The 12,417-nt window shown below is 34.6% G+C and overlaps 1 protein-coding gene and 1 pseudogene across 1 annotated transcript; one reads left to right on the top strand and one right to left on the bottom strand.

Annotated features, from left to right (window-relative positions):
* Window positions 1–205: 205 nt before the first annotated feature.
* Window positions 206–1,850, top strand: LOC143608389 (uncharacterized). The gene has a single exon (XM_077083437.1). It carries the CDS (start codon window positions 302–304, stop codon window positions 1,628–1,630), a length of 1,329 nt encoding a protein of 442 aa, XP_076939552.1. The 5' UTR covers window positions 206–301; the 3' UTR covers window positions 1,631–1,850.
* A 981-nt stretch (window positions 1,851–2,831) lies between these two features.
* On the bottom strand, window positions 2,832–5,898 carry LOC143608377 (receptor-like protein kinase HERK 1 pseudogene; annotated as a pseudogene).
* Window positions 5,899–12,417: the final 6,519 nt, after the last annotated feature.

Raw genomic sequence — 12,417 nt, 5'->3', positions numbered from 1 at the left:
TAAAAATCTATTACTTTAAAGATATTTTCCATTAATTATTATATTTTTTTTATAGAACTGTTTCTTTTTATAAAGTTACCTAAAGTCAAACCACTAATTAATTATCCATTAATTTCATATATTTTATATTCATACCTTAATTCACAATCAAAAATTCATTATTATTATTATTATTATTATTATTATTATTCCACAATTGCTTCTCTCACTTTACAACCACCTTCATTTCTTCCCCAATTTCTCTCATCATCATCATTCATCTTCATCTTCTAAAAACCCTAATTATAATCATCCAAATCCAATGGGTTGCTCTGCTTCTCATTCTGCTCCCACCCAATTCACCACCACCGACACGTCATCCTCCACCCGGAAAGATGACTCCCATCATTTTGTGTCCCTCACCTCAACCACTTACGGCTCGTTTACCCGCGCGGACACCGTAAGAGAAAGCCCCGCCTCGTCTCCGGACTCCGTTATTAATACGTTGGAGCTCATGGAAGGGTTGGATGATGGTGAGGAGTTTGAAGTACTTCGGGTTCATAGTAATCATAATATTGATCATGTCAATCAACTCAATTGTAATAATGCCATTGGGAAATTGAGTGACGGAACGGATTACGTTTCGTTTGGGTTAGGTGGTCCGTACGAAATGGTGGAGTATCCGGATATGAAGAAACCACAATCATTGTTATCCAAACAGGATAACAAAACATTGAGTCCGAAACACGCAACTGTTTCGTATACCAAAATCCTAGAACCACCAGCATTAACATCATCCAAACCGGATAATAAAGAGCTGAGTTCGAAACACACAACTCTTTCATATATTAAGACCCCTGAAACCCCCGTCCTATCATCCAAACCGGATAACAAAGCATTGAGTTCGAAACACAAAACTCATACAATTACCAAAACCCTTGAAAACCCTGTCTCAGCATCCAAACCGGATAACAAAGCATTGAGTTCGAAACACACATCATTTTTATATACCAAAACCCCGGCATTGCCATCCAAACCGGATAACAAGGCATTGGGTTCGAAACCCACAACTCTTTCAACTATCAAATTCCCAGAACCACCGGCATTTCCATCCACACCGGATAACAAAACATTCAGTTCTAAAGACACAACTCTTTCAAATACCAAAACCCCTGAAGCCCTGAGTTTGTGTTTACCGGGTTGTGAAGACCGGATTGTGTTGTACTACACGAGTTTGCGAGGGATTCGGAAAACATACGAGGATTGTTGCGAGATTCGGTTGATATTACAGGGGTTTCGAGTGTTTGTTGACGAGAGGGATATTTCGTTGGATTCGAGTTATAGAGATGAGTTGAAGAGTGTGTTTAATGGGAAAGGGTTTAGTTTGCCACAAGTGTTTATTAAGGGTAAACATGTTGGTGGTGCGGATGAGGTTAAGCGGCTTCATGAAGATGGGAAGTTGTTTGGTTTGATGAAGGGGTTTCGGGTGATGGATTCGGGGCGTGTTTGTAATAATTGTGGGGATGTGAGGTTCATGCCGTGCACGAAGTGTAATGGGAGTCGGAAGGTTTTTATGGAGGGTGTATGGAGGCCGGTTAAGTGCCCGAAGTGTAATGAGAATGGGTTGATCAGGTGTGTGAGTTGTTCTTGATTTGGTTTTATGGGTATGGTTTAGATCTTGTGTATATTTGATTTTAACATACTGATTGCTTTAACAGTATGATTTATGTTATGATGATAGCAATTGGTGTTTTAAGTTATTAAAAGTTGGTGATCTTTAATAACAAGATGATATTTATGCACATTTTGTGTTTCTTGATTCAAGATTGTTTTAAAGTTTCATTTTTTATGTCATGACTCATGAGGAAGATATGATGGTGTGTTTGTTGTCAAATTTATACTAACCCGTGTTTTGTCTCAAAAAGATGAGAAACATAGTTATAGCTCACCTCTATGGCTCTATGGTAAAAACTAAAATCTTGACATGTTGAACATGACACGAACGTGAACTGGGAACATCACGCAAACCTGAAAATCATGTAGACATGAACACGAACATAGTACATGTATTTTCCCTAACATCGCATGCACATTTAAAGATATGTATAAACACAACCTATTTAACCCAAAAAAATTTAGTGTTATTAATGTTTATCTATTATTACTTCCAAGTTATTAATTTACAAAAAATAAATACAAATGTATAATATACTATCAGTCTACAAACTTTGCATAAACACAACCAAAAATTAAATGTTGGCATAAAATACACAATTAGTTTTAAGTTTTAACACATTTTTATATAAAGTTGTATAAACAATGAAATCGACTCACAAACTAATGAGGTCGATCCAAGCACAAGCCATATAGCTAGCTAAATGTGTTCTCGCTTCTATCAGAAACTAGTCGGAAACCGTTCTAGACTAAACCAAGACACAAAATAAATTATTTAAATGATTACATAAAACACATTCTTTTAGAAACTTATAAATATAATAGAATTAACACACAAATTAGTGAGGTCAATTCAAACACAACTCATTTAGCCAAACATGTTTTAGAAACTAGAAACTTTCCCGAACCCATTTACAGTAAGGATGTCCCAAACCCTTGTCAGAAAGTCTAGCACTTAAACTTCGGTTTATTTTACTGACACCAAGATTCACATGACTAGTTTCCTAGTCATCATACTAAAAACTTTAGTATAACTCAATGGGTTTAGCACTGACTAGGAGCCTAGGGCAAAGACACGAGCCAGGCACGGGCTAAGACCAAGTGGGCACTGACTAGGACCAAACCTAGGCTCGTGTAACACAACATTAACATTTCCAAGAAGACCAAACAAAGGAATTGCAAAGCACATTCATTAACGGAAACACAAATCATGTGTCCATACTTTCATTGTTCAAAAACTCAACATAAAAACACATCAAATAATCAAATAACTTACTCATCACATCCTTTATCAAAGCATAAAATTACACAAAAAACAAAACTAAATATAAAAAGTATAAAACACAACTTCAACTATCAAATAAAACCAATAACCCATCATTGTACCCCCTGTTACTTCATCTTCATCTACCCTCAGATTTCACCAACTGCGAAAACACCTTACTCATCGAAACACCCGAAATATCATCCCCACTCGACATCTCAAACTGCCCGATCCCAGTACTCGTGTTTTCCTCACCGCCTGTATTAAAATCATGAATCTGTGGCGACAACTCCCCGATCACATTCGTGCTGTTTTCATCCGGGTCATTTGGTAAAACCGCTTCTTGAAGTTGAAGCACGTATTCAAGATTCCACAAAACATCACCCATCGACGGTCGGTCAACCCCGAAGTCAGACAAACATTTCTCAGCCGTCTCACCAAACTTTCTAAGCGAGTCGGGCCGAATCTTCCCCTTTAACGTAACATCGATTATTTGTTCCAATTGCCCGTTTTTCTGCCACTTCATCGCCCACTCGGCTAAATTCACTTTCTCACGAGGTAGTGACGGGTCAATCACAGGCCGAGCGCATAACACTTCAAACAAAACGACACCAAAGGAATACACGTCTGATTTCTCAGTCAACTGTTGTCGTCTGAAATACTCCGGGTCCAAATACCCGAAGCTACCTTTGACCGCGGTACTCACGTGGGTTTGATCAATCTCGGGCCCGGTTTTCGAGAGCCCGAAATCAGCTACCTTAGCCATGAGATTCTCATCGAGTAATATGTTAGCCGACTTAACGTCTCGATGGATAACCGCTTTCGAATAACCGGTGTGGAGATAATGCAGCCCACGGGCCGCCCCGATGCAAATCTCGAGACGTTGCTTCCAACTCATGCTCGGGTAACTTGACCCGTAAAGATGTGATTTTAACGTCCCGTTTTCCATGTACTCGTATATCAATATCATTTCGTTCTTTTCGTCACAGTACCCTATTAACGAGACGAGATGTCGGTGACGAAACTGTGAAAGCATTTCGATTTCGGTTTGGAACTCCGCTAACCCTTGTTGCGATTTCGGGTTTCCTCGTTTAACCGCGACTTTTGTACCATCGCTCAACACGCCCTTGTAAACTTTACCGAACCCACCGATCCCAATCACCCCGCTTTCATCAAAATTATTTGTAGCTTCTTGAATAGCAGCAAACGGGCACCGGTAGTTGAAATTCGAACTAGCACTGATCGTCGTCCCGTTTGAATACTTGCTTCCCATCGTTTGCGAAAGCCCGTTTGTCGATAACGGGATCCAAATCTTCGACTGGTTCAACCGTTCTTGCTTCCTTCGTTTACGCACGCACAACAAAACAATAACCAGCGCCAACGCAACGATCACACCAACAATCGACCCGATAATCACACCCGCTTTACTTTTCGAGCTTTTACCAGGGCCCGAAGCAATACCACCCCCCGAAAGACTTCCATCCGAGTTATTCATCTTCATAAGCTCCAACCCATTCAATATCGCGTTCGGGTACACATCATTCAAACTAGACGGCCCAATACTAACCCGAATCGTATCCGTCTTCAACGCTTCCGTCACAAAATCTGAATAATACGCCATCCCCAACCCTCCCGCTCGCGTCGTTAAATCAAAATCCGACAACACATTCGAATCTTGTATATAAACATTAAAATACAACAAATTCGGCGACTTACTAACAATATCACAAAAATGCAACCGAATGAAATACCGAAACCCACGAGTCACCGGAAACTCCCAAGTAACATTAAAGTTACTTTTCGGGTCATTTTCCGACGCCATTTTGGCGACCGTCCCGTACACGGACCGGGGAGCATCGTCTTCGGTAGCTCCCCCGTCCGGGTACCGAACCGCGCCAACATTCGAAACATTACTCTCCGCACTCGGGGTTTTTAAAAACCCCGAGTCCGGGACCCACGTTCGCCATAACGAGTCGTTACGAGACGTAACGACGGGTCCGCCCATATTAACCCGAGCCACGGTTTCGAGGGCTTGGGTTAAAAGTCCCCGAAAATTCGCAGGCGGTGTGACGGAGGCCGCATCGTCTGCGATCAACGGATCCGGCACCGACACGACTTCCAACCCGTTTAAAAACGCAAACGAATTACCCGTCGGAGTAAACGTTAGTTCAAGATCACCGGAACTAACGTTAACGGAATATTCCTTAACGGAACCATTAACAGACTTAAAATTCGATAATAAAGAGTGGTCACGTGTGCTGACTGAAAACACAGCGGTGGTTAAATCGTAATTACTAGCCGAAAACGGGTAAAAGAACAGTCGGATCCAGATCCGACCCGGTTGGGATATTTTGAAGCTGTACGACGACGTTTGGGAGAAGATTCTGGCCGTACGGTAAAGCTGTGAGTATTCAGACGACGGGATTGAGTTGACAGAAGTATCAACGAGAACGTTTTGTTGGGTGGTTAAGTAACTGGAAGCTAAGTTATCGGAAATGAAGACACGGCCGCCGACGGTGGTGTTGGACGAAGATCCGCAGTCGATTGAGTATTGATCTGCCGGAACGAATTGAGAAATGGTGGTCTGGATGATGATGAATACGGTGAGTGATTGAATTAGGGTTTTGAGATTGAACCCACAAAAACCCATCATCAATATTTGAAATTGATTTGTGGGTTTGGATTAGGGATGTGTGAATTGCAGATCTGCGGGTTGAATTGGTGATTGGTGGTGTGGAAGTGTGGAATTGATAGATCGAGTACAGAGGGTTTGATGGAATGAAATGAACAGATGGGTTTTTGGTTTTGTGATTGAATAAGTCCAGCCAGGGTGGGGTGAACTGGACGGCCGGTATTGGAGATGGTGACAGATTGATAGATTCTTTCGGGTTGATAGAAAGATTTATATATTTTTATTATATAATATTATTATTAGTATGAAATTCGAGTCAAAATAATAGGGGAAAAGAAGATGGGAACTAGTTTAGTTGTGTGTGTGGAGAAGATGAATGTGAAAAGAAAAGATAATAAAAAGTGTTGATTTTTATGGGAGCCTGCAATTGGGGGAGATGTTTCACTTTGCTACCCTTGAGTTTGTAGGTGTTTCTATAGAGGTACATATTTAAGTATCTAACATTGGTTGTGATTTTAGTGTTTTCGAAGTCATTTTAGCTTTGTTACTTATCTAAGATCTAAGACAAACGATTGTTGTAAAATAAGTTATGAGATGGTAATTTGGTGAAACTGGTTATCAATAGTAAGTTGTTGCTGATTATCAGTGATAATTGGGTTTAATAACTTGTTGAATTAGTGGCAAATGAAGATGTGGAACAACTCATGAGTGATGAGTAGTAATAGGTTTTCATTGGTAACCCGAGGTGATCATAAATAATCATCAACGTTTAACTGATGAAAGACTTCTTAGAGACAGAAGTTACTGTTGATGTGACCAAATAACCAACCACGTATATAACCACAAATTTACATTCTTTCATTCATTTTTTTACGTTGATGGTTCCCTCATTTCAAAATATAAGCTTGGATATTTTGTGAACGTGTTTTCGTAACATAATTTCCATGCGCGTTATTATATTCTCTTAGAATAATCAGATTAAAGACTTTGACATCATCAAAATGGTTTAATATGGTAGTGATATGTGCCGATTCTAAGATATATTTCTACATTACCGGGCTATAAAACCTGCAACTGCTTACAGATTCGGTGATGTTTGTATGTGTAAAGATTGTGTAAGTTTATATAAAAAACAAGGTGTTCAATATAAATTAATGTAAATAATGAAGATTAAAAGTAACATAATACAATACATAAGCCTAAACTTATGTGTTTTAAGTGGCTTTTCTTCTTGTAGATATGGACTATAATGAAGGCTTATTCAGAATACTATATTTAGGAAATTTCGTGAGGACTTACTTGATCTTAATTAAAAATATATACTAAAAATAACTTTTATTTTTTACATCGCATTTTAGTATATTGTGGAGATCTCAATATATTTTACTTGATGAATCACAATTGTATTTCAAAATCGTATCTAATATTAGATGATTCAATATGCTTATAAAATGTTCCACCTTTATTTATTGTGTTTTTTAACAAGCTATAAGTTTAAAGAAACTAATTGCAAATAGATGATTGTGTGTATTATGATGGTATTTAATATTCCATTGTATTAAGATTTTTAATTTTTATCGATCACTACATGTGTTATCATGTATTATTGAACTAGATATGTCATTTTAACATATTTTTAAAGACTACTAGCCCTTTCTTAATGACTTGGTTGACTAATTCTTTTTCTCAAGTTAATCATTATTTTTTCGATATAGTTGAAATAGTAAATGAACTAATGAAGTATATATTATTGATAATATATATTCATGAAAATCAGCTAATCAGTAAATTATAGGAACATGTTATTTTTAAACTTTTAAAGACTATGGATTTTGTCAAAACCATAATCAGTCTCGATGATGACTTTAATGTTATCAAAGTGTTTTAATTTAGTTGCATTTACTTAAAAATAAAGAAAAATGTGAATAAATGTGGTTATAATAAGAGGCGTGGAATACATAATTTTTTTCAAGACCATTGTCATTTCCAACACCTTCAAACCCGAAGGTTTAAAACAAAACTCTTTAGTGACCATGGGGTTCTAAGGGGGCAACGGGTTTATTGGGTGAAGTTCCTAAAGGAATCGTGTTATACAGTGCAAAAATGCTATTTACCTTGATGAAAATTCATTGAAAATTGTTTTGAATATATATGTTTGACAAAAGTTTGTATGGAGTTGATTGTCATAAGAAGCTGATTCTTTTGGATTTAATTTGTTACTAGTCGTGAGCGGTAACTAAGATCAGTAACAATTTAGTCCATCAATGGCAACTGGCAAGTGAGATCATTAGTATCTGATCAAACACGACTTATCAATAGATACTATGAGCGATAATAACGATGATCAACAATAACTGGTCATTTTGTTAGCAACTTGGGCGATTATTGGAAACTTAGTTACTGTTGATTGATCAAACATTTGTGGTAACTAAGTTACTAATGAAGGAGTTTGCTGGTAGTTTTTCGACTAACACGTGTTACTATTTATATGATCGAATAATTGATTTGTTTGAAGTAGGCATTTTATATAATGTAAACAATGAAAATCAAAAATATTGACAATACGCCACACAAGAAAAGTAAGCAAGCTAAAGTAAAAGAGAGTGAGTGCCGACCCACAAGCCTTCATTATCTTTAATCTCCGATAACTTCCAAAAATATCCTTCAAAAAACCAACAATAATTTAAAGAATTAATAATTATTGTTGTGTGAGTTATGATGATATTTAATATATTAAGATCGATTTATATCGATCACTACATATGTTGAACTAACTATATGTCATTGTAACAAATTTTAAAGGCTACTAACCCTTTCTTAATGACTAGTTCTTTCTTATTATGTTAATTAGCAGTTTCGAAAACTAAGCATACCTACTAAAAAATAAAAACAAGTCGTGTAGTTGGCAATCAGAAATAGACTATTCGAGTATATAATATTGACACGCATGAAAATTAGTTAAAAGAGTAACTATCTTTTTTATTTTAACAAAAAAACATTTTAAAAGTTATAAAAGTGGTCCTAGTATTTATAAAATGTAACACAAAAGTCACTTATGTTTATTCCTAGATAGTCTACCTCTATGACATTGCAACGGGAAGAGGCATGACAATGTGTGGAAGAGGGAGAATGATATCGAGTGAGATTAATCTGTAATTCCTATTCTATTGGATATGTGTACATCCTAGTTTTAGCATTGGTAAATTGTGTGGTGATGAGATTAATCATGGAGAACCAATGGTTACTCGTCTTCAATGGGAGATTAATGATATATAGATGGTTAAACCATTTGAATGAGACAACTGTGGTGCGCTCACTGAAATATATGGCTAAACTTAAACGAAAACTTTTAATATCGTCGGGATCAAATATCATAATTTGAATCATGCACGTTACAAGAATTTTGCTGGAATTAATATAAAAAAAATATTACCAAGTATACTTAGTTACATTTTCATTTTTTAAGTACAAAATTGTCAACCAAAATGCCACACATGATGGTTTGACTACTGTTTTAGTTTAATTTGACATTTCCTTTTAAATAGTATTTTACAATTATTTATCATTTTTGTTTTATGTTTTATTTACAAAGGAACCAAAGAAACATAAACATGGGCATTTAAATGAGCAAACTATTCTTGTTAATATTCGTTCGCTAACAAAATATGTCTTTGTTTATACTATAAAGGAATATAAACAAATATAAGTGAACATAAATGAAGAATAGTAGTATGCTCTTATTTTTCTGTTAGTCGATTACTCTAAGACAAGGTTGTGGAACTTGTTTGAGCTAATGGTTTGATACATAATGAGTCATTTAGTATTTACTATAACTAATAAATAAATTAAAAATTGCCTAATAGAAACAAACGTGTATGAACAAACAAAAAAGAACGTAAATAAACCAGCGAAACAAATGGACATGCATTTATGTTTGTTCATTTAGTTACACAAATAAAAAGAAAATGGCTTTTTTTTCCTTTTCATTTACTAAGTAAACAAACATAACAAACTTTCTCCTAAACGGTCAACAAATAACGAATAGTTCGTTGAACGTTAGATTGAATTGCATACCTACTATTTATACGTACATTTTTTCATGGAAAAGAAAAGTCATCTAAAATCTTTTTAATAAATAATTTTTCACGTCGTAAAATCTTTTAAATAAATTCGAAAGATTTCGTAAAATAGCTTTTATAGTTTGAAGAAAAAAAATCATATCATTTGTATTGATTGAACACGTTAACCCCATGAAATATATGATTTTGACTTTTTTTACATCTATTATGTTTAGAATATTATGAAATCCAAGTCTAAATGTACCCACCTAGTTCTGTAAAGTAATAAACATAGATTTTTTAAAGTATATAATGCCATTAGCTGTCTATAAGAATTTGAATTTATGATATATTTAATCTGATTTAAATATTATATATTTTTTAAAAAAATTGTTAAGAAAAAAAATAATATTTTGAGCAATCTTTTTACAGTTCACTTTTTTAATTGTTTACCCATTGACATCCTGTTAAAATCGTATTTATCTGCTAGCTAGCTCGTTTAGATAAATCAATTAGACGTGTCATAGTCAAAGCTAGGTAACTTTAAATGTTTTTGCATTGAGGTTCCTATCTTCCATGTGTTATATCGTGTAGGCGTGCATCAAACTTAGACTTAGGGTATACACCCTTCAACATTATTTTTCTTACTTGACACGCCTGTATCATGTCAACTTTCTCCTCATATAAAATCACCCTTCAACATAGCGGCACACGCCATTTTCTCATTCTCCATAATTATTCATTTTCTATTTATTTATTTAATGCAAAAAAGAAGAGGGAGAGTGCGTGACGGGAGTGACCATAGTCACAATCCTTATGCCACGGTTTGGTTTATTGGTCGAAACCGAAAACCAAACGAAACTGAGTTAAGGTAGTTCAATACTGAACCGAATACATAATTCAAAGTTGGTTCAACTTTCATAGTTGAACAAAAAAACTACTATTCTATTATTGGATTGGATTTGGGTAAATAAGAATTGTCTAAAATTGTAATTAAACTAGATTAATGAACAAACTTTAATAACCATTATATCTTGTTCAATTCCAATCGAATTTAAATTTTTCTAAACCGATAATCCAATTATGTTTATGTTTAAAATGGAATGAAAAACTAAATACATAGCTCGGTTCGGTCTTAAGTAATTTTGGTTCGATTTATTTTCTGTTTAATCGATTTGAAACCGAATATGCAACAACTATAGAGTTAAATATCTGTAAAAATTGATTATGAAAAAGTACATAAAATATAAAAAAATCTACTACTTAATTAATTTTCTCAATAAAGAAATCTATATTAATGAGGTGGTGCATGTTAAGGATTGGTGAGACCCTAACGCCAATAAAGACGTGTGGGGTATGTCGCATATAATATATAATATAATGTGTTTGTGATATTTATTTGGCATATTGCATGTGGTATGGCCGTTACTCATTAAATTGTGCTAAATATAATACTCTCTTCTAGATTAATATTTGTTTTATAATATGACGTCTATATTACGATTGTTAAAAGAATACGTTTACGTATTTACAGTTTTACCTACTTATTTTAACGATGACATGCACGATGGTTAAACATAATGATGTTTTAGAAACAATGTTTTTTGGGTGTGTGAGTGAGGGGATGCCTTACATATTTTAGTTAAGTGTTATTTATACCTAAAATCATAATTACCCGTCACCTCTCGATCACCCTATAAAAAGAAACTATGGGTCCGCAACTACATAAGTTTACCATACATTTATCTACATTTAAAACATATAAAGTTTTGTTTGTATAAATATTGAATACATATATGTTTCTAAGTAAAAGTCATAGCATATAAACGCTTATTTTTAATATTTTAATCAGAATATTATTGAATTTTAGATAATCAATTAGATTTTTATATTAAGAAAACAACATAACAATGTGAGGAAAGGTTTCAACTTTCAACTTACCAATACACCATAGAACATTGAGGGGCCCAATTCAATTAATTACATGTTTAGGTGTAATTTTTCAACATCAAACCTCAAACTTCTATAGTCTTTCTTTTATGGTCAATTTATAGTTTTTATTGACAAGAAGTTAGTTTGAATCTCACATAATTGGTTTGAATATACCAAAAAGGTGAAGTGGTGTAAAACGTATAAAAATAGCAAAATCTTCAATCAACATATTGCACACTAAACTTTAGGATTTCTACAATGATAAGAAGCCTTCTTGGAAGATCTATACGTAAATCGGGCTCTTAATTCAATTTTCTTTTTTATAATTTCTATCTAAGAGCCCGAGAGGTCTAGGTTCTCTAACATGCCATCTTAGATAATCTCTAAGGTTTACGTGTCAATATATTTATTAATATCAAAGTCATCGCATTATGAATTATATGTACATTAGTTTTGACACTTTAAAATTGACGGCTTAACCAAAACTTAAGCAACGCAATGTGTCAAAACGGGCCCGTTCATAATGGTGATAAGGTCGTTAGAGACTTTAAGTCTTTGTATACAATATAGGCATCATGGGGTTCGAAATCATGTGAATCGTTAAGTCACTTAAGTTGTACATGAAAACGTGTCCCATGTTACTTTGATATCGGGCCTATTTACTATGCGGATAAACAAGTGATCAATGGTCCTTGATCGGTCCCATGTAGATAATGAGGACTCTGAGAATACTTTTTTCTTACCTCTATTTAATATTTATGTTTCTTAGTACAGATTTTAATAGCTTTCATAAATAAGAATTTAAAGACAACAATGACTATCATTAAATTTTTATATATCATAACAAAAGTCGCAATTCATGAATAATTGTAAAAATG

Source organism: Bidens hawaiensis, unplaced genomic scaffold (genome assembly GCF_021521415.1).
Source record: "Bidens hawaiensis isolate Kalapana, Puna unplaced genomic scaffold, B.hawaiensis_p1.1 tig00419365_1, whole genome shotgun sequence".
In the NCBI taxonomy this organism is placed as follows: domain Eukaryota; kingdom Viridiplantae; phylum Streptophyta; class Magnoliopsida; order Asterales; family Asteraceae; genus Bidens; species Bidens hawaiensis.
The sequence above is the reverse complement of the archived record's forward strand: the minus strand, read 5'-3'. Positions and strand labels throughout refer to the sequence as shown.